Genomic DNA, 22,362 nt, shown 5'->3' with positions numbered 1-22,362 from the left:
GGCCTCCCAAAGTGCTGGGATTACGGGCGTGAGCCACCTCACCTGGCAATCATTACTTCTTAAAATGTCTTTCTCCCCATCCTTCCACCCCCAGGGGACTTCAAATCACACTGCTTGAAGCAGCCCCACAGCTCACTGATGCTCTGCTCACTCTCTTAGCCTTCCCTCTCTGTTTTACGTCAGACAACTTCTGTTGCCATGTCCCTGAGAGTTTTAAATCCATGCTTTCCTCCTTGGTATTGTTTTCTGAAACCTAATGTTTTGCCCAAAACTGATATATTATTTTCATGTATACATGTGGGAGTTTAGCTTTGCATGGCTGAACTTTCATAGCCCATCGTTGAATCATTGTAATATATTGGTCTGTGTCTAAACTGTGATGAAATGAGCGAAAGATTCAGACCCGGCTTAGAAGACGATGTGCAAGTCACAGGCCTTTAAGTGTCCTAATGCCGAGACAGAGAACAGACAACCACTGTGTGAGATGGGAATGTGGGTGAGAGGTTAAGTGCAGGAATTATTTCAAGATTGCAAAAATAACTCTCTTAAAGACCACATATTGCATGGTTCCATTAACAGGGAGGGCCCAGCCTAGGCAAACTCCTGGACACAGAAGATTAGTGGCTGCAGGCGGGGGAGGGGCAGTGTGCTGACTGCTACAGGAGACCGGTGGTGAATGCGGCGGTGGAGGCGGGCCCAGCGCTGGGAATGCACCACCACCGTCGCGCTGTGCATTTTTTTTTTTTTTTGAGATTAAGTCTCGCTCTGTTGCCCAGGCTGGAGTGCAGTGGCACGATCTCGACTCACTGCAACCTCCGCCTCCCGGGTCCAAGCGATTCTCCTGCCTCAGCCTCTTGAGTAGCTGGGATTACAGGCGCGCACCACCACGCCCAGCTAATTTTTGTATTTTTAGTAGAGACGGGGTTTCACCATGTTGGCCAGGCTGGTCTCAAACTCCTGACCTCAGGTGATCCACCCGCCTCGGCCTCCCAAAGTACTGGGATTACAGGCATGAGCCACCGCACCCGGCCATGCGCTGTGCATTTTACGCGGATGAAGCGGATGGCCTGGGCACTGTGGGTCCAGGTAGCTGTTTTGACAACGTCTTCATTCCTGCGGCTGTAATGGGGCGCACGTGCACGCACGGACGTGGCTTCTTCCCAGGGTGTCACCGCGTAGGTATCACGCTGATTCCAGCGCAGCCGCCCTCGCCGGGCCTCAGCGGGGCGTGGCCGGGCAGCAGGGGCGTGGCTGGGAACCGGGCGTGGCCTGGAGCTGGGGGCGTGGCCTAGCAGTGAGGGCGTGGCTGGGCCGTGGGGGCGGGCCCTCCGCGCAAGCTTCCGCCGACGTGGGGCGGGGCCGGACGTGCGGACGGTTGGGCGGGGGCGGGGGCGGGGGCGGGGCCGGCGGCGGCGGGTAACGGAGGGGGCGGGGCTGGCGAAGGGGTGGGGTCGCCGTTGCGGGGCGGGGCGGCGCAGGCGCTGTGCGCGGCACTCAGCGGTTTTCCCTCCCCCAACGGCGCGCCAGCTGTGGCCGGCGCAGAGTAGTGCTCGGGCCAGGGGTTGCCTCCCGCCTCCCGCCTCCCGCCTCCCGCCTCCGCCTCCCGCCGCCCGCGTCGCCCTCGCCGCCGTTGGGCCGCGCCGCGCCGCCATGTCGGGCCCCGGACCGCGGGAGCCGCCGCCGGAGGCAGGCGCGGCAGGCGGCGAGGCGGGCGTCGAGGGCGCGGGCGGCGGGGACGCGGCGCTGGGCGAGCCGGGGCTGAGCTTCACGACCACCGACCTGAGCCTGGTGGAGATGACGGAGGTGGAGTACACGCAGCTGCAGCACATCCTCTACTCGCACATGGAGGCGGCGGCTGACGGCGAGCTCGAGACGCGCCTCAACTCGGCGCTGCTGGCGGCGGCGGGCCCGGGCGCAGGCGCGGGCGGCTTCGCGACGGGCGGTCTGGGGGGCGCGGCGCCCGTGTACCCCGTGCTGTGCCCGTCCGCGCTGGCGGCCGACGCGCCCTGCCTGGGCCACATCGACTTCCAGGAGCTGCGCATGATGCTGCTAAGCGAGGCGGGCGCGGCGGAGAAGACGTCGGGCGGCGGGGACGGAGCGAGGGCCCGGGCCGACGGCGCCGCCAAGGAGGGCACGGGCGCGGGCGCGGCTGCGGCTGCGGCTGGACCCGAGGGCGCGCCCGAGGCCCGGGCCAAGCCGGCCGTGCGCGTCCGCCTGGAGGACCGCTTCAACAGCATCCCCGCCGAGCCGCCGCCCGCGCCGCGCGGCCCCGAGCCCCCCGAGCCGGGCGTGGCGCTCAACAAGTGCGTGCCCGGCGGCCGGGGGCTGGCGGGGCCCGGGTGGAGGCCGGGGCCGGGGCGGAGGCAAAGGGGGCCCTCGCTGTGCACGTCCCCAGCCTGCCCTCCCGGCGGCACAGGGCGCGGACCTCACCGGGTCTGGGGCCGCCCCGAAAGGCTGTGTGCGCTGTGCGGGCCCCGGGGAGCAGGTACTTCCAGGAACTAAACACCCCCCCCCTCAGTGGCCCCGCCTGGAGAGTGGGGCTGAGCGCGCAGAATTCCTGGGAACCATGTGCTCCGGGTGGCACTCTTGGATGTCAGGGAAGCCTAGGAAGGCCCGACGGGGGTTTGCAGGCTTTGAGCTCTAAAATGAGGCTGCAGCCTGCAGCCGCCCCCTTGGTGACCCTCAGGGATGACTGTGGAAGGGGCTGAGTCCGCAGTTTTCTGCTCATCCCAGCCTGTAGTTGCCCATCGTGGTCAGACTGGAGGATGGCAAAAGTGAGATTGGTGTCAGGATGTGATGAGAGCAGGGAGGTGGCGCAGTTTTGCTTTTCCTCCGTAGGAAGAGGAGGACTTCCACAGCAGCGATAGTTGCTAATTGTTGTGTAGAGGTTTCCAGGATGAGAGTTGAGTTGCTGTCTGGAAAAACTGGCCGGAGCCGTGAGAGTGGGATGGTGGATGCTTGTTTGCCACGTATTGCTGACACTTCTGGGCTTTCTTTTGTCTTGGCAGTTTGGTAACTCTCATTCGACATCCATCTGAATTAGTGAATGTTCCTCTTCATCAGCAACAAAACAAATGTACAACATTAGTGAAAAATAAAACTGCTGCTACAACTACTGCTTTGCAATTTACATACCCACTGTTTACTACAAATGCTTGCTCTACTAGTGGAAATTCTAATCTTTCACAGACACAGGTAGGGAACATGATTTGTGAAGCTTTGCTCTTTTGTATTAAATGGGGAAATTTTAACTTATTTTGGTTAGGTCCCAAGTACTTTTTTTTCCCTTCAGTGAGCTTAATAACCTTTTAAGCCGGGCGCCGAGGCTGACACCTGTAATCCCAGCACTTTGGGAGGCCGAGGTGGGTGGGTCATTTGAGTTCAGGAGTTCAAGACTAGCCTGGCCAACATGGTGAAACCCCGTACGAAAATTAACCAGGTGGTGGTGGTGGACACCTGTAATCCCAGCTACTCAGGAGGCTGAGGCAGGAGAATCGCTTGAGCCTGGGAGGCGGAGGTTGTGGTGGGCTGACACTGCACTCCAGTCTGGGCGACAGAGTTGAGAGCCTGTCTCAAAAAAAAAAAAAACAAAAAACCTGTGAAAGTTGAGTGTTTATGTGGTATGGGAATATTTTAAAATCTTAAGTGCAACTAAAGTTCTTCAAATTACATATTAGTAGCTTTGATGTTTGTTAAGTGCATTTCATTTGTGCAGTAAAGAGGAGATTAAGCCACATATTGATAAAATTCCTGTTGCTTCATTTTTTTCCAGAGTTCTAGTAACTCGTGTTCTATACTTGAAGCTGCCAAGCACCAGGATATTGGATTGCCTAGAGCATTTTCTTTCTGTTATCAGCAAGAAATTGAATCCACTAAACAGACGTTAGGTAGTAGAAACAAAGTTTTGCCTGAGCAAGTTTGGATTAAAGTGGGAGGTAAGCGATGAAGCAGCAGGTAGTGGGAGCTTTCTTCTGACTGAGCCCTATGGCTGATGGCATTTTGGCCTTGGGGGGCAGGGGAGACAGATGGTTTGTACACGTGTGAAACAGTCTTGGAGGTGTCTGTGTATCTCAGGGATCCGTCCACCTGCTTCCCCGTCTTCTCACTTTAAACATTATTCTGATTCTCAAACATAATTAATCTTGGTGTGAGAACGTTGAGTTTGAGGGCTTTTTCTTAACAGTAAAGTGATGGACTTACATAAATTTTCAGTTATTTTCAAGTTACTGAAAGTACTTTATAGTTTTTTATTTTCCTTATTTTATACTCCATGAGTGAGGCAGTCATCTAACATTTGCGAAAGCCTTTGGATAGGTGGCTGCTAATAGGAGGACCCTGGGCTGCCAGGGAGAGGCTGTAAGGTGATTCGGAAAGTTTGGAAATAAAGTCACTGCTGTGCTAACCTGCATAGCCCCTTCCTCCCTGGGGAACACCTGCATAGTCCCTTCCTCCCTGGGAAACTGATTTGTCAAGTGACCCAATAAAAAGAACACTCCTTACACTCAGCTTTCCAAGAGCTGGTGAAGACAGGATGGGGATGAAGAGCTACCGCCTTCTCCCGTGTCAGTCACTCCTTTTCCTCCCTATAAAATTTTATGCCAAAGTATATGTTCACATTTGTAAGATACAAAGATGAGTATTAAAGTAGCCTCTGTGCTGACTACTCAGGTTAAGGAACAAAATATCACCAAAACGACCGAATTCCTCTCTCTCCTGCTGAAAACTTCATCATCCTTCTGAAATGAGTGCTTTGTGTGGCATACGCGTGCACGTGGGCACGCCTGCCAGTCACATGCCTGTGGTTCTTTGTTGGATGCAGTTCCACATATGCACATGTGGCATAGCCTGTTATGCAGCAGAAGAGCTTGGACGCTACTTCTTACTGCTTTGGGGAGGAGAGCCACTTCTGAGGCAAGGGCGCACATTTATGCTGCTGCAGTTTTGTTCTGAGCATTTCAGTAAAAATACTGTCATATTAGAATAATTTTTTTTTTCTTGTTCTTAGAATAATTGTATGTAAAGAAAATATTTTTGGGAGGAAATATGTCCAGGTGGTTTGTTTTTTGTTTTTTTTTCCATTCTGACCTTTAGAAAAAGTAAACAACTTCTTGTTTTCTGTATTCATAGATAACACCTGTTGATTAAAAAGAGGGACTTTGGATGAGGTCATATTGGTTGCATAGCACTTGGAAGACGTATTTAATGTGATGATTGATTCTTGTTCAGTTTCGTTGTACAAAATAGGCTTGGGCTTCATGTTCCCTGCTGATGCTGAATAACTGCATTAGTGTATCTCTTTGTGGTTCAGTTCTCTGTGCTGCTTACCCAATAATGTTTATATCTTAGATTGAAAAGGCCAAAACTGTATTCAGCATTAATTGAGATAAGAATAAAAAATTAAAAACCGCTTTTTTCTTCTTTCGCAAAGAAGAAGCGCTATGCAAACAAGCACTGAAGAGGAATCGGAATAGAATGCGTCAGTTGGACACAAATGTAGAGCGAAGAGCCCTTGGAGAGATTCAGAATGTGGGCGAAGGTGCCACCGCCACACAAGGCGCTTGGCAGTCCTCGGAGTCCTCACAGGCAAACCTGGGGGAGCAGGCCCAGAGTGGGCCCCAGGGAGGAAGGTCTCAGCGTAGGGAGAGGCATAACCGAATGGAAAGAGATAGAAGGTAATACGTGCAACTGCTTGTCAGGCTGACTCATATATGATTACCTTAGTCATACATGGTTATCAGATAAAATGAGCCTTAGCCATTTCTGCGTTCAGAGGGAATAAAGGAGGTAGGAGCATTGTTAACTTTCCCAGATGGATCAAGGATCCCCCAGACTGTGCCCAGGCTCGCTGGCCCACCAGAAGGACTGCCGGGACTCCGCATGCAGTCACTCTCAGGCTGTGACTTACCATGGAGAAAGGATGCCAGGTGCGATCAGCAAAGGTGCATGGGGAGAAGGCAGGAGCTGAGGTGCAAGCTTCTAAGAGCGCGCCCTGTGGAGTCAGGCAGGATGCCCCTCATGCCCCCAGCCATGTGGTCTGAAAACGTGGTTGAGGTGTTGCCAACCAGGAGAGCTCGCTAGAGACCAGGGGCGCGTCACGTGGGCACTCCCCCCATGCATGCAGCCACAGTCCAGTCTCCCAGAAGGAAAGCAGGTGTTCAGTGTCAACCATATTGTTTGCACAGTGTAGGTTCTGGGGGCACTCTTAACTCCCCGAATCTAGGTTCGCAGACTCCACTAAGGGCCAGCCCTGACTGCAGGCCTTTCTGAGGAGAGTGGTCAGGTCAGGCTGTTATGGTAACTGCTGCTTACCAGCCAACAGAGTTCAGCAAGTTTTGCCTGGTTCTTTTTTTTTTTGTTTTTTTTTTTTTTGAGACAGAGTCTTGCTGTGTCGCCAGGCTGGAGTGCAGTGGCGCGATCTCTGCTCACTGGAAGCTCCGCCTCCCGGGTTCACGCCATTCTCCTGCCTCAGCCTCCCAAGTAGCTGGGACTACAGGCGCCCGCCACCATACCTGGCTAATTTTTTTGTATTTTTTAGTAGAGACGAGGTTTCACCATGTTAGCCAGGATGGTCTCGATCTCCTGACCTCCTGATCCACCCACCTCGGCCTCCCAAAGTGCTGGGATTACAGGCGTGAGCCACCGCGCCTGGCTATTGCCTGGTTCTTTTAAGATTGCTGGGAAGGAGGTTAAAATTGTTATTTAAGTGGTTTTGTCTGTAGATTTTATTTGTGGTATCCTTCTTTGTAGAATTAAGAGGTGGCTGATTTTTTTCTATTATAATTGGGTTTTATTTTCCTTTTCTTTTTTCTTTTTTTTTTTGAGATGGAGTCTCGCTCTGTCACCCAGGCTAGAATAGTGCAGTGGCATGATCTCAGCTCACTGCAACCTCCACCTCCCAGGTTCAAGTGATTCTCCTGCCTCAGCCTCCCCAGTAGCTGGGATTACAGGCACCCGCCACTACACCCAGCTAATTCTTGTACTTTTTAGTAGAGATGGGGTTTCACCATATTGGCCAGGTTGGTCTCGAACTCCTGACCTTGTGATTCGCTCGCCTAGGCCTCCTAAAGTGCTGGGATTACAGGCGTGAGCCACCACACCCGGCCTATAATTGGGTTTTCATACAATATTTCCCTAATTTATAATTAATTAACTACATAATGTATCGAGTACTGGTACTGTGTACCAGTTTCTGCTTTAAGTTCGGGAAATAAATAACAGCGAATGAGACAAATACTCAGGTTTGAAGCTCCAAGGTTGAATGTTGAGCTAAGGCAATTTTATTTATTTTATTTATTTATTTTTTTTTGGTGAGATGGAGATTTACTCTTGTTGCCCAGGCTGGAGTGCAATGGCACGATCTCGGCTCACCACAACCTCCGCCTCCCAGGTTCAAGCGATTCTTCTGCCTCAGCCTCCTGAGTAGCTAGGATTACAGGCATGCGTCACCACGCCCAGCTAATTTTGTATTTTTAGTAGGGAAGGGGTTTCTCCATGTTGGTCAGGCTGGTCTCGAACTTCTCACCTCAGGTGATCCGCTCGCCTCGGCCTCCCAAAGTACTGGGATTACAGGCGTGAGCCACCGCGCCTGGCATGGCAATTTCTTTTAAAGGGATCTATTCAAACTAGCTAGGGCAGGGTGCAGTGGCTCATGGCTGTAGGCTGAGGTGGGAGGATTCCTTGAGCCCGGGAGTTTGAAACCAGCCTGGGCAACATAGCAAGTCCCCGTCTCTAAAGAAAAAACAACAATACTAGTAGTGGTGGTGGTGCACACCTGTCGCCCCAGCTACTTGGGAGGCTGAGGTGTGGGAGGATCACTTGAGCCTGGGAGGTCAGCGCTGTAGTCAGCTGTGATCACGCCACTGCACTCCAGCCTGGGCCACAAAGTGAGACCCATCCCCCAAAGAAAGAATAAAAAAGCTAGCTAATATCTTTTTTATGATACTTTTATACACATAGACTAACTGAGGGCCTTCCTCAACCTACTGTGAATTATGAAGGGCATTTTGCTTGCTCTGACATTTATTTAATAGACATTTATTGAGTACCTGCTATGTGGAAAGCCTTACACCGTATGTTGACAGTTTGAAAGTTTGACTTCTAGCTCTACTGCCTAGACTTGTGGTTAGAGTTCAATGAGCTGATGCGTAAAGAGTGTTTGGCTCAATGCCTAGAAGTCCAAAAGCACCTAGTAAATGCCAGCTGCTGTTTTACGGGCAAAGTCTCTAATTAAGGTTCTAAATACACGGGTGTGAAGATGAGTAACAAGGGCCATATTGAATAAGTTGCTCAGTATCTGCTTGTTCAGGACTTTGCATGTACTGAATGTAATATGTAAAAGTTTAAAAAATAGTCTAATAACAAGACTCCAATTGTTTATCTCTACAAAGACCAAGTTTCAGAATATTAACAGTGTTGAGCCGTGATCCTTTCTGAATCAGGGCCCCTTGGAGAAAGCTGTGCATGAGTTCCTGGTAGGGTATTTAACCCATGAAGGGCAAGAATTTAAGTCTTGAATGAAAGAGTTATCTGCCCAATTTGGACCCCTCAGTGGTCCAAATGGAAGAAGGTGTCAGACACAAAATGTTGCTTCCAGTTTCAGGGGCTTTGGAGCCATCCCTAATCTAGAGACTTGAACCTGGCCCGTGAGAAGTAAATAGGGAAAGCTCCAGGGAGTGTGTGGGTCATGGGGCCACCAAGGGCACCCAAGGATGCTCTGGCCTCCCGAAGGCAGTAGCTGCCTCTGTAGACAAGGCCATGGCAAAGCCGTGGGGCTTCCTGTGGTGACAGGCGCTTCCGTGGCACTCAGTGGCCAGGCTTCACGAGCTCTGGTTCCCTCAAGTACTACAGTGAGACACTTCCTTTTACATGTTTGTTTTGCTCTGGCCTCTCTTGGTGATGACTTTGGGTTTTGACTGTAGGCGCAGAATCCGCATTTGCTGTGATGAGTTGAATCTCTTAGTGCCGTTCTGCAATGCCGAGACTGACAAGGCTACAACTCTGCAGTGGACCACAGCATTCCTGAAATACATCCAGGAAAGACATGGAGATTCTCTTAAAAAGGTTAGTGGTAGGCCAGGTAGATTTTCAGAATTTTACAAATTTTACTTATCAATGTCCCTCTTTTTTCCTAAGGATAACTCAAACTATCCTTTGTTTCCTGGAATCTAACATCAAATACTAAGTCCAGTATGAACAAAGCTCTGCTCATTAATGATATAACTTGTCATTTATTAAAGTAATAGTCACAGCCTACATGTGTTACATCAGTGTGTAAATGACTGTGAAGAGGCAATTGTCGGATAGCAAATTGGGTACCTGCTCTGTACGGTATATTGCACTGGGGCTGATGGGTGTGTAGGACATGACTTTTGCCCTCAGAAAAACTTGTGAAAGGGATAAAAGCAAGAATGGAGAAACAAAAACCGGCCAGGCACAGTGATTCACGTCTGTAATCCCAGCACTTTGGGAGGCTGAAGTGGGAGGATCTCTTGAGCCCAGGAGTTTGAGACCAGCGTGGGCAACATGGCAAGACCCCATCTCTACTAAAAGAATACAAAGATTAGCTTGGTGTGGTGGCTTATGCCTGTAGTCCCAGCTACTTGGGGCGGGGGCTGGGAGGGAGGCTCAGTTGAGCCAGGGAGGTCGAGGCTGCAGTGAGCTGAGATCATACCCCTGCACTCCAGCCTGGGCAACAGGGCAAGACCCTGCCCCACCCCCACCCACCCCAAAAAAGAAAGAGAAACAAAAATGCAGATAAGTGTCAAATAGTCTGATCTGGACTTCAAATATGCCCAGCAGGTTAATAAAAAATATACTTCTGTGGACTGGGTAAATATACTTCTGTGGACCGGGTGACTATACTTCTGTGGACTGGGCGACTATACTTCTGTGGACTGGGTGAACTGGGTGACTATACTTCTGCGGACCGGGTGAATATACTTCTGTGGACCGGGTGACTATGCTTCTGCGGACCGGGTGACTATGCTTCTGCGGACCGGGTGAATATACTTCTGCGGACCGGGTGACTATACTTCTGCGGACCGGGTGACTATACTTCTGCGGACCGGGTGACTATGCTTCTGCGGACCGGGTGACTATGCTTCTGCGGACCGGGTGACTATGCTTCTGCGGACCGGGTGACTATGCTTCTGCGGACCGGGTGACTATACTACTGCGGACCGGGTGACTATACTTCTGCGGACCGGGTGACTATACTTCTGCGGACCGGGTGACTATACTTCTGCGGACCGGGTGAATATACTTTTGTGGACTGGTGAATATACTTCTGTGGACTGGGTGACTATACTTCTGTGGACTGGTGACTATGCTTCTGTGGACTGGTGACTACTTCTGCGGACCGGGTGACTGTACTTCTGTGGACCGGGTGACTATACTTCTGTGGACTGGTGACTATGCTTCTGTGGACCGGGTGACTATGCTTCTGCGGACCGGGTGACTATACTTCTGCGGACCGGGTGAATATACTTCTGCGGACTGGGTGAATGTACTTCTGCGGACTGGGTGACTGTACTTCTGTGGACTGGGTGAATATACTTTTGTGGACTGGGTGACTATACTTTTGTGGACTCGGTGAATATACTTCTGCCAACCGGGTAACTATGCTTCTGCAGACCGGGTGACTGTGCTTCTGTGGAATGGGTGAATATACTTCTGCGGACCAGGTGACTAAACTTCTGTGGACCAGGTGAATATACTTCTGTGGACCGGGTCACTATACTTCTGTGGACTGGGTGACTATACTTCTGTGGACCGGGTGACTATACTTCTGTGGACTGCGTGACTATACTTCTGTGGACTGGGTGACTAGGGAGGAGCCGGCCTGTTAGCGCCAGCATATCCAGTCCCTCAGGACAGCCACCCTGCCGTGATCCTGTCTGTGTGGTCGTGGCAGTGGCCTGCAGCAAGCCATCGTGGTTGGCTGGAACCAGACGTGTGGTTTGAATGCGGGAGTTCAGTCAGCCCCTCAGTGGCCCAAAAGGAAGAAGGTTTCAGTCACAGGGCTGGTTCTGGGCCCTGCCTTTGGGGGACCTGAGTTCCATGTCCCAGCCTCAGCGTTGCAGTGGCCAGGGTCAGTGGCTCTTTGGCCCTCTACGAGTGAGCAGACCTTAGTGAAATAGATCCACAGGGTCCTGACTTTGTACCTGGTCCAAGCTGTGGGGCAGTTGCTACTGTTGACCCAGGCAGGAGTCTGACTAGAGAACAAGCTAAGGTTGCTGCAACAAACAAGGACCTCTTTCAAGAAGGGCTCCCAGGCCTGGCGCAGTGACTCATGCCTGTGATCCCAGCACTCTGGGAGGCCGAGGCGGGTGGATCATTTGAGGCCAGGAGTTCGAGACCAGCTTGGCCAACATGATGAGACCCCGTCTCTACTAAAAATACAAAAATTAGCCAGGCGTGGTGGCGCCTGTAGTCCCAGCTACTCAGGAGGCTGAGGCAGGAGAACTGTTGAACCTGGGAGGCGGAGGTTGCAGTGAGCCAAGATAGCGCCACTGCACTCCAGCCTGTATGACAGAGCGAGACTCCATCTCAGAAGAAGGGCTCCTGTGTCTATGTCATGGTTGGGGCTAGAGAGAGGTCCCGCGCAACTGGGCTGTGTTGAGTGAGGGCTCTTCTCTTCAGCGCCAGGCAATAGTTTGTCTTGTCTCTGTCCCTTTTCTATGTCCACGTGACATTTACATCTTGCGAGTTGCATAATTTAAGTTCTTTATTTACATTATACATTTAATTGCATTCTATAGCAATACTATGTTAAATGTATTCTGATCGGATCATTTATGGTTATTTACAATGCAGTTACTCTTGAAGTATTGTTAGAGGTAGACTGTGGATTTGTTTTGATAAAATAAAGCTTTTGTGTTTTAAAAAATGCTTTAATGTTTTGGCTCTGTGTATCTATTAGTAAATCATTATTGATCTGATTTACTCAAATAAGACGAAGGCATTTATAGTTTTTGAAATTAAAAAATGTTAATTGTATGTATAGTCAAAGATTAAGGAGACCAAATGTTTATGGGTATGATACTTTACATACATTATGTTTGCTGAATATTTCTGAAATGTAATGACATTGGATCTGATTACTTCTGGGTCACATTATTAGACCCACCAAGAAATAGGCTGAGGTCAAGTCAGTTCACAATTTTTTCGGGGAATTAGAACTTAAAAAGCCGAAACACATGGGTTCTTAATTGTTTCTTTAGTGACTTCCCCCTTTTACTTGCATGCATATTTTTGTCCTTAAAGACGCTATACACGAGAGTTTTAAGTGATTTCTCTACATTATTTTGGTACACATTTCACTCAGCAGGTCTTTTCCAGTGTGACCAGGCACTACTGAAGGTGCTGGGGTACCCTGGGCAAGACAGAAGCATGTCTGGCACGGAGGGAGGCGGGGGAAGAGTAAACGTGAAGACAGCGGGAGCAGGGCCTTGCGGGTGGAGGATGCTGCTGTGAGCCGGCCTGACTGGGGTGGCTGCTTTGGATTGGGTGGTATTGGGTGGTCGAGGGAGGCACCCAACCAAGGCCCAATGATGACAGGGAGCTGGCAGCCAGGACCTGGGGGCTGCAGGGTCTGAGGAGTGCCTGCCTGCCAGCCAGCATTGCTGGGCAGGGCCCCGGGGCAGGCTGGGGCCTGGTGGACCGCTAGTCCTGAGGGTTGGGGGCCTTGGCAGTCTTTGGGCAGTGAGTGACATGACCTGACCCATATCACCCCGCTGCTGGGGGACACCGGACACTAGGGAGTAGGAGTTGGGCTGGGGTGAGAGTGGAAACCAGGAGTCTGCAGTAGCTGGGAGATGTGGCTGGCCGGGCGATGGCTGCCGGGGGTGGCGCTGGGCAGGAGGAAAGGCACGAGGCTTCTTGTGTTTGTGGCAGTACCAGTTGGGAGGTGTAATGGGAAAAAGGCCTCAGGGTTTGGCCTCGGTGGCTGGGTGGATGGGGTTGTTTACTGAGAGGGAAGACTCAGAGAAGCAGGATCTCGGTATTCTGGGGGTGTCAGGTGGGGACATCGGGAGGCAGGTGATAGACAAGTATGGGGTGAGGGCAGGGCGGCGTCAACCATCAGTGATTCACTTCCTGTTCGTTTTCTAGTGAACATAGGAATTACAGTGAACACCTGTACACCTATGCTTCAATCTCAGCAATGAACATTTACTGTATTTACTTTGTACACACGCACAATTTCAAAGACAATTATAGACAAGAACCTTCATCTCTAAATATTTCTACATAAATCTCCAAAAGACAGGCCTTCCACAGAATCCCAGTGCCATGATCATGCCTCACCAAGACGATGACAAGTCTTTTTCATATCCTCTAATGCACAGACTATTCAGATTTGCCCAAAATGTTCTTTTATTGCCACCATACCTGCCTAATTTTTTTATTTTAATGTTTATTTTATTCTGGTTTTTTTTTTTGAGACAGGGTCTCGCTGTCTCCCAGGCTGGAGTGCAGTAGCATGATTATGGCTCACTGCAGCCTCTGCCTCCTGGGCTCAAGCAATCCTCCTGCCTCAGCCTCCTAAGTAGCTAGGACTACAGGTGTGTGCCATCATGCCCAGCTAATTTTATTTTTGTAGGGATGGGGTTTTGCCATGTTTCATAGGATGGTCTCAAACTTCGGGGCTCAAGTGATCCTCCTGCCTCAGCCTCCCAAAGTGCTGGGATTACAAGCATGAGCCACCATGCCTGACCAATTTTTAAATTTTTGTAGCAATAGGGTCTTGCTATGTTGCCCAGGCTGGCCTCCCAAAGTGCTGGGATTACAGGCATGAGCCACCACACCCAGCCAAAATGTTCTAAAAATGACTTTCATAGCTGTTTTTTTTCCACAGTCCAGCACCCAGCCATGGATTATACACTGCATTTGATGACAGTCTTCAAGCTCTTTGAGCTACAAGAATCCCACCCACAGTTATTAACTATGGCATTGAGGCTTTGAAGAGATCAGGCCGGTTGTCTAGAGAATGCCCCATATTCTGGGTTTAGATGGCTCTATTTACTTTTGGTAATTTTAGATTTTGGTGTAATTTCAAACTTACAGAAAAATTGCAAGAACAGTACAAAGAGCTCTTTGTAGGCCTGTCCGGGTTTGCTCCATTCTCCCTGCTAGTCCCAGTTTCTCTCCAGGTATCTTTGGGATCCATTTGATAGTAAGCTGCAGACACCATGCTTCTTTATACTTAAATACTTCTGTGTGTTTTTTTTTGAGATGGAGTCTTGCTCTGTTGCCCAGGCTGAAGTGTAGTGGTGCCATCTCAGCCCACTGCAACCTCTGCCACCCAGGTTCAAGCAATTCTGCCTCAGCCTCTCGAGTAGCTAGGACTACAGGCAGGGCCCACCACGCCGGGCTAATTTTTGTATTTTTAGTAGAGACCGGGTTTCACCCTGTTGGCCAGGCTGGTCTCAAACTCTTGACCTCAAGTAATCCCGCCTACCTCAGCCTCCCAAAGTGCTGGGATTACCATTGAGCCACCACGCCCAGCTAATTTTTGTATTTAATAGAGACAGGGTTTCACCATGTTGGCCAGGCTGATCTCGAACTCCTGACCTTGTGATCCGCCTGTCTCAGCCTCCCAAAGTGCTGGGATTACAGGCATGAGCCACCACACCTGGCCCAGTGTTTACTTGTTTTGTTTGAGACAGAGTCTCGCTCTTGTCACCCACTCTGGAGTGCAATGGTGTGATCCGGGCTCACTGCAACCTCTGCCTCCTGGGTTCAAGCGATTCTCCTGCCTCAGCCTCCCGAGTAGCTGGGATTACAAATGCGTGCCACCACGCCCGGCTAATTTTTGTATATTTAGTGGAGACAGTGTTTCGCCATGTTGGCCAGGCTGGTCTCAACCTCCTGACCTCAGGTGATCCACCCGCCTCAGCCTCCCAAGGTGCTGGGATTACAGGCTTGAGCCACCGTGCCCGGCCCTCATGTTGACTTTTTAATATCCACAACGATGAAAATCAGGACATTTAACATTGGTGCAAGACTGTTATTCACATTTTGCCTGCTGTCTCAATAGTGCTCACTACAACTTTTTCCCCAGTCGGGATGGCATCTGGGGCGCTGGTTGTGTTTAGTTGTGAGATGCCCCTGCACACTGGGGGCCCTGAAGGTGCCAGCCACACCTGGGGCCTCCCTTGTGGTGTCTGTCCCTCCCTTCTTCACACCAGCAGGTGGCTGAGTCCCACTTCGCGTCTCCCTGCCATCTGCATCAGGCCCCGTGTCGCTGTCCCTCACGTGCTGTCTGGTGTCAGGCCCTGCTACAGACTCGGACTGGCCTGTCCCTTCTCTCCTCCTTTCCTGCGGACACACTGTGACTTCTCCCATGATCCTTCTGTGAGAACTCCCTGGACCTCGTGTCCTGTACTGGCAACCGCCCATTTCTCTGCTCTCCTTGGCTGCCTGGCGCTTGTCTGTACCTCCCGAGCCACTTCATCCTCTCTTGGATCCATTCCCAGCAGGCTGTGACCATGGCTTCCCATGCTGTTTAGTCACGCCACCACGCCCAGCTAATTTTTGTATTTTTAGTAGAGATGGGGTTTTGCCATATTGGCCAGGCTGGTCTCGAACTCCTGACCTCAGGTGATCCGCCCGCCTCGGCCTCCCACAGTGCTGGGATTACCAACGTGAGCCACCTCGCCTGGCCTACATACGAATTTTCATTCTGTTTTTGAACATGGCCACTGGAGGGCCTCTCGGCTGCAGAGCAAGCATTTGTAGCTTGTTCGTGGCAGAATGAGCCGGACGCTGTGTTGTGACCTGTTTTAAAAATAAAGCATCTTGAAAAAGAAAAGCCATTCTCTTTGTCCTAATGAGTTTATGCCTCCTTACCTCTGGCCACCTGAGCTCGTTGGTCTGCTGTACCCCTCTGGCCTGGGCCGTGCTGGAGTCTTTCTGGGGCTCAGTCATTCACTTTGTTGATTTTTTGTGTGGGGTCAGTGGTAGTGCTTTTTCCATCATAATTTGCTTTTATCTTTATTATCCAAAAACCTTATTTCTATTATTTCCTTCTTGAAGTTTTATTTTTTTCTGGCATCTTGGGTTGAAAGTTTATTTTGTCTATGTTGTTTTCTAATCAATGCATTATAGTAAATTTGTCCTGGTGTGCTTTTGAAACATTTCACAGGTTTAGGACACAATGCTTTCATTGTTTCTCAGTTCTAAGTAGCTTGTAATTTTTTTTTTTTTGAGATGGAGTTTCACTCTTGTTGCCCAGGCTGCCGTGCAATGGCATGATCTTGGCTCACTACAGCATCTGCCTCCTGGGTTCAAGCAATGCTCCTGCCTCAGCCTCCCGAGTAGCTGGGATTATAGGCATGCGCCACCACCCAGCTAATTTTGTATTTTTATTAGAGACAGGGTTTCTCTATGTTGGTGAGGCTGGTCTCGAACTCCTGACCTCAGGTGATCCGCCCGCCTCGGCCTTCCAAAGTGCTGGGATTACAGGCAAGAGCCACTGTGCCTGGCCTCTTTCTTCCTCTTAATAACTCCCTGGTATATTTCCCTGACATATAGTTAGAGCTATTTCTTTTTTCTTACTAAGACATTTTTTTTTTATTGTTGGTATTATTCTTTTTCTTTTTCTTTCTCTTTTTTTTTTTTTCAGCGAGGGGCTCTCATTCTGTCACCCAGGCTGGAGTGCGGTGCAACCACAGCGTATTGCAGCCTTGTCCTCTCGGGCTCCGGTGCTCCTCCTGCCTCAGCCTCCCGAGTAGCTAGGACTGTAGGCACCCCTCACCACCATGCCTGTCTTATTGTTATTCTTCTCATATTCACAAATCTGAGTATCTACTTTGGTACGTTGTCATCTCAATATGTTTTGATGTTATAAAAATTCCTTTAAAACTCAACTATTTCACATATGTTCTGTTGCAAATAGATGCAGATTGAGAGTGCGATGACATCAGTACCATGTCTTTGGCCTGGGCTCAGTTGAGGAGGACTAAAGGGATCTGCTCCTCTCTTTCACAGCTGCCCCAACTCCCAGGAGATGGGTTGTGGGCGGGCCCTGCAAGGGTCCAGATGGAATCACAACTTAACCCTGCCTCTGCCCAACTGTTCGTAGTGAAGGCGGACGCCGGGACTAGCCTCATCACTGTGTGAAAATAGTTTAGAAGATCTTGCGAGTGCCTGCTTATGTCTGAGGATGATTATTTTCTTCCTTCCTTCTTTTTTTTTTTTAATCATCTTCTTTTAAATTTAGATGGATAATTAAGAACGCTTCCAATTTAAGGTTGTAAGCACAAACTCCAGATACGTCATGTTATGGACTTGCTTCCTGAAGATGAAGTCAGCAGTTGATGGAAAGAATCCACAACACACCTACAGAACAGCAAATCACAAATGGTTGTCTTCATGAAGCCAGGAGCTTTGCATTTGAAATTTCTATCTGGGCTCATTTCCAGCTGTTCAGGATTCGGATTCCTGAAGGCTTCCTCAGCATTTAACTCATTCTTTGTTGGCTGAAGGCACTGGGACTGTTTCTCCACACGCAAACTGATCTTTGTCATAAATCACTTTTATAATGAGAGAGCAGCCTGGACACATTGCCACGCCTTCCCCATTCTCCAACTCCTCCTTGGTGATGGAGAAGTTATCTCCACTTGGGCAGGGACAGAAATACGTCTCCGAGTCCTCGTCATATTGGAAGTCCTCGATTTCCACCCCGTGAAATACTGCCATGGTCAGCGGGGGTTGCTGAAGGGGTGACGCCCCGGCAGTCCGAGACCAGCTCCGAGGGTCTAACTTCTCCGGAGCCGGCCCAGGCTCTGACTTTCATTTAATTATCCTAAAAGGTGAATTCTGTCTTGCCAAATAGGCAAGTGTTTTTTATATGTAGGCTTTAGGTGTCAGAATATAGGAAATTATCAAAATGTGGGGTCATTTTAAGTTGCATCCTAAAACCTTTTAAAATTTGGGAAGAAGCTGGGCGTCGTAGCTCACGCCTGTAATCCCAGCACTTTGGGAGGCTGAGGTGAGTGGATCACCTGAGGTCAGGAGTTCGAGACCAGCCTGGCCAATATGGTGAGACCCCCGTCTCTACTAAAAATACAAAAATTAGCCAGGTGTGGTGGCACATACCTGTAATCCCAGCTACTCAGGAGGCTGAGGTGGGAGAATCACTTGAACCCAGGAGGCAAAGGTTGCAGTGAGCTGAGATCGTGTCATTGCACCCCAGTCTGGGTGACAAAAGTGAAACTCCATATCAAAAAAAAAAATTGGGAAGAAAATAAGTATATTTATATGCAGGTGTAGATTCTGAGTGTACACAGTAGTTGGAAATGGCAGCTTGCTTGGTTCAAAAGTTGCTTAAAAGTGGATGGGTAGAAAGTTACAGCCACTCCAGATGATTCAGAAGTTAAATCCGTGGCAGCATGGCGCTTATGTCCTCCTGGACTTGAATTAAGTATAAAGTTACTACAACTCAGCAACAAAAAGACTACACTGACTGGGAACCATGGCTCCCGCCTATAATCCCAGCACTTTGGGAGGCCGAGGTGGGTGGATCACCTGAGGTCAGGAGTTTGAGACCAGCCTGGCCAACATGGTGAAACCCCGTCTCTACTAAAAAAACAAAAATTAGCCGGGTGTGGTGGTGGGCGCCTGTAATCCCAGCTATTCAGGAGGCTGAGGCAGGAAAATTGCTTGAACCCCGGGAGGCAGAGGTTGCAGGGAGGCGGAGGTTGCAGTGAGCCGAGATCACGCCGTTGCACTCCAGCCTGGGTGACAGAGTGAGACTCGGTCTCAAAAAAAAAAACACAACAGAAAGGAAAAAAAATGTTAAAAGCCAGGCATGATGGTGCGCACCTGTAGTCCCAGCTACCTGGGAGGCTGAGCCTGCGGTGAGCCGTGGATGTGCCACTGCATTCCAGCCTGAGAGAGCAAGACCCTGTCCAAAAAAAAGACAGCACAACTCAAAAATGGGAAAAGGACTTGAATAGACATTTCTCTGGAGAAGATACACAGATGGCCAGTAAGCCCTTGAAAGATGTGCCAAGCTTTTAGTCATTAGGGAAATACAAATCAAGACCCAATGAGATGCTACTTCACACATACTAGCATGGCTATTTAAAACAAAACAAACAGAAAATAGCAAGTATTGGCAAGGATGTGGGGACATCAGAATCCCTGTGCATTGCCGCTGGGGGTGTGAAGTGGTGCAGCCACTGTGGAAAACAGTATGACAGCTCCTCAGAAGGTTAAACGTAGAATCACCAGAGAAGCGTAAACCCCAAAGACGTGAAACAGGGACCCAAATGGATGCTTTTCTATGAATATTCATGGCAGCACCTTTCACAGTGGCCAAAAGGTGGAAACGAGTCAAGTATGCTCCAGCAGATGAATGAATAAACAAATGTGTTACAAGCACACAACAGAATCTTATTCAGCTATGAAAAGGAATGAAATTCTGACACAGGCTACAGCGTGGATGGCCGTTGAGGACATTATGCTGAGTGAAATAAGCCAGTCACAACAGGGCACACCCTGCAGGATTCCGTAAACGAGGCACCTAGAGCCGTCAGATTCAGAGACAGAAAGTGGACTGGTACGTGCCAGGGGCTGGGGGCCGGAGCGGGTGTGGAGTTAGTGCTTAATGGGTATGGAGTTTCTGTTTAGGGGGATGAAAAGGTGGTGGTGGCCGCACAGCACTGTGAATGGACTTCACGCTGCTGCACTGTACACTTACACATGCTTAAAAGGCAAGTTTTGTGCTATATTTTAATACCACAATAAAAAACATATAAACCTGAATTTAATTGTGTAGAATGCTATGTTTTAAAACCAACTTACGGAAATTTTCAAATGTGCACAAAAATGGAGAGAAAGTGAACTCCCAGGTCCCTCTAACTCAGTTTCAGGCATCAGCTTGTTTCACCTATACCCTTGCCCTCCCACCCCCACTGAATTATTTTAAAACAATTCCAGACATCATTTCATTCATAAATACATCTTCAGAAAGAAAAGGCCTGTTTAAAAACACAACCACATCATCAGCTTCCTTCCTGAATGCCTTCATTCCTTATTACCCACCTCTGAGTCTCCTTCCCGAATCTGAGCAGAAGCTCCCGTGAGCCCACAGGTGTCTCTGCAGTCAGCTCATTTGAATCAGGATCCAAACATCGCATTTGGTTGATAGTTTTTTAAATATATCTTAACCCGTAATAGTTCCCCCTTCTTTTCTTCCTCACCGTTCATTTGTTGAAAAGGGAATGATTTGTCCCGTAGACGTTTCCACATTCTGCCTGTGGTGGTTGGTGCCTGTCATCAGGCCGTCACCTGTGCCTCTCTCTTCATCTCAGTCTCTCCTTTGGGAGGTTGAGACTGACCTCACCATTATAATTGAGGCCTTTTGTAAAAGACAGGTGGTTTGACAGGAGCAAGCTCACCCCACCCCCACCCTGCTGGCAGGGTCTCCCCAAGGACAGAGCCATCTCAGCGAGCAGCACCTCCACCATGCTGGCCTTGGAACCCTGAGTGTGTGGCAGTGCAGAGGGCAAGGGAGTCACCCTGGGATGGGGGTAGATGTCCCTGACTTGTTAATGGTTGAAACTTTTTAAAAATTATTTTTTTGAGATGGAGTTTCACTCTTGTTGCCCAGGCTGGAGTGCAATGGCTCGATCTCGGCTCACCGCAACCTCCGCCTCCCAGGTTCAAGCAATTCTCCTGCCTCAGCCTCCCTAGTAGCTGGGATTACAGGCATGTGCCACCACGCCCAGCTAATTTTGTATTTTTAATAGAGACGGGGTTTCTTCATGCTGGTCAGGCTGGTCTCAAACTCCCGACCTCAGGTGATCCGCCTGCCCCAGCCTCCCAAAGTGCTGGGATTACAGGCATGAGCTACCGCACCTGGCCTAATGGTTGAAACTTTTTAAAAATTTATTTTTTTTGAGATGGGGTTTCACTCTTGTTGCCCAGGCTGGAGTGCAATGGCATGATCTCGGCTCACTGCAACTTCCACCTCCCAGGCTCAAGAGATTCTCCTGCCTCAGCCTCCCAAGTAGCTGGGGTCACAAGATGCTTGCCACCACGCCCAGCTAATTTTTGTACTTTTAGTAGAGACGGGGTTTCACCATGTTGATCAGGCTGGTCTTGAACTCTTGACCTCAGGTGATCTACCCACCTCGGCCTCCCAAAGTGCTGGGATTATAGGCATGAGCCACCGCAACCAGCCTGAAACGTTTAATATAGACACTCTACCTTCTCTCAAATGCTGGGTTTGCAGGTTTATAAGCTAGGGCCTGTTAACGGTTGAAACATTCATGTCATGTATATTTTACCACAATAAAATCAATATAATGTGGCCAGACATTCTGAGTATTGGAAAAACTAAATAAAAGTACATGTGCAGTGTAACTGCTATTTGAAAAAAAATGTTCAATTCTGTTTATTACATAAATCCCCTTGTGAGATATGACACAAGTTTGTGAATGATGCCTTAAAACAGCGTATTTTAAAGTCATTTACTTAGCTCTTAATTTCAACCTTTTGCACTTTGGAAGATAGCAGTTTTCATGTCAATTAATTCAGTACCTTAACCATCACTTCTTAACTTTAGGAATTTGAGAGTGTATTTTGCGGTAAAACTGGCCGAAGGCTAAAGCTGACCAGACCAGACTCCTTGGTGACCTGTGCCGCACAGGGGAGTCTGCAGAGTAGCCCCTCGTTGGAGATCAAGTGATCGGACTGAACAGGAATCCTTGGGGAGTGAACAGCCATTCCTTCGTGATCTGTGCACGTTTTCCGCAACCCTGGAACTCTGCTCGGATAGTCTGACTTGAAAAGGGCGTGACTCAAGCTGATGGGACTCCAGTAGGGACTATGAGAGCACATTTTGTAAAAATATTTATCTAGAACCAAATGCTTATCCATGAATGTCCTCTTAGACCATTTGGGGATGAAGCCATCTTAATAATTAGTAATAATTAGTAAGCATTTTCTCAATGCTCTGATTCCATCATGTTTTCTTAACATGATAACTCAAAAAATTGACATCCTTTGTACTTTCTTTAATCTTAAAAAGTACACTGCTTTTTACTTATTTTATTTACATTTTAAATGCGCCCCTTTAGCAATTGGAACAGGTTAAATTGTTAACTAAAAACAGTTTGGAAATTTTATTTCATTTGTTATATCACACCCCCATGTAATGATTCTGAGTCACGTGGTGCTGTATTGCAACATGCAGGACCATTTTAAACCTTTGTGCTAAAAATTTTCCAGATACTTGCTTTAAAGCTACTTTTGTCTGCAAATGAAATATTGTCACAGTAGATGCTTAAATGCCCACATTTTCATACCGAGTCATTACTTCATGTGTAATAAACTGTGGTGTTTGGAATTGAG

General features: G+C 49.1%; 1 protein-coding gene, 1 long non-coding RNA gene and 1 pseudogene across 10 annotated transcripts in view; 1 reads left to right on the top strand and 2 right to left on the bottom strand.

Annotated features, from left to right (window-relative positions):
* The window catches only part of LOC129052254 (uncharacterized), a 37,112-nt gene extending 35,121 nt beyond the window's left edge, over positions 1 to 1,991 (bottom strand). The window contains exon 1 of the long non-coding RNA XR_008517215.1: positions 1,780 to 1,991. This is a non-coding gene — a long non-coding RNA (uncharacterized LOC129052254). The remainder of the gene's footprint in view (positions 1 to 1,779) is intronic.
* On the top strand, positions 1,492 to 22,361 carry TCFL5 (transcription factor like 5). 9 transcript variants are annotated; one of them, XM_024238933.3, is made up of 6 exons: positions 1,492 to 2,303; positions 3,009 to 3,195; positions 3,773 to 3,935; positions 5,429 to 5,672; positions 8,919 to 9,060; positions 21,575 to 22,361. In XM_024238933.3, exons 1-6 carry the CDS (start codon positions 1,651 to 1,653, stop codon positions 21,695 to 21,697), a joined length of 1,512 nt encoding a protein of 503 aa, XP_024094701.1. In that variant the 5' UTR covers positions 1,492 to 1,650; the 3' UTR covers positions 21,698 to 22,361. The 9 variants fall into 9 exon arrangements, with proteins under 9 accessions (XP_024094701.1, XP_054398310.1, XP_054398309.1 ...); XM_054542335.2 differs by lacking the exon at positions 21,575 to 22,361 and adding an exon at positions 16,625 to 16,864 and having other exon boundaries at positions 1,615 to 2,303; positions 5,432 to 5,672; XM_054542334.2 differs by lacking the exon at positions 21,575 to 22,361 and adding an exon at positions 16,625 to 16,864 and having other exon boundaries at positions 1,621 to 2,303.
* Positions 17,453 to 18,578, bottom strand: LOC100461967 (Putative DPH3 homolog B; annotated as a pseudogene).
* Position 22,362: the final 1 nt, after the last annotated feature.

The sequence above is a fragment of the Pongo abelii genome, chromosome 21 (genome assembly GCF_028885655.2).
Source record: "Pongo abelii isolate AG06213 chromosome 21, NHGRI_mPonAbe1-v2.0_pri, whole genome shotgun sequence".
NCBI lineage: Eukaryota > Metazoa > Chordata > Mammalia > Primates > Hominidae > Pongo > Pongo abelii.
This window is presented reverse-complemented; position numbering and strand designations above follow the sequence as displayed.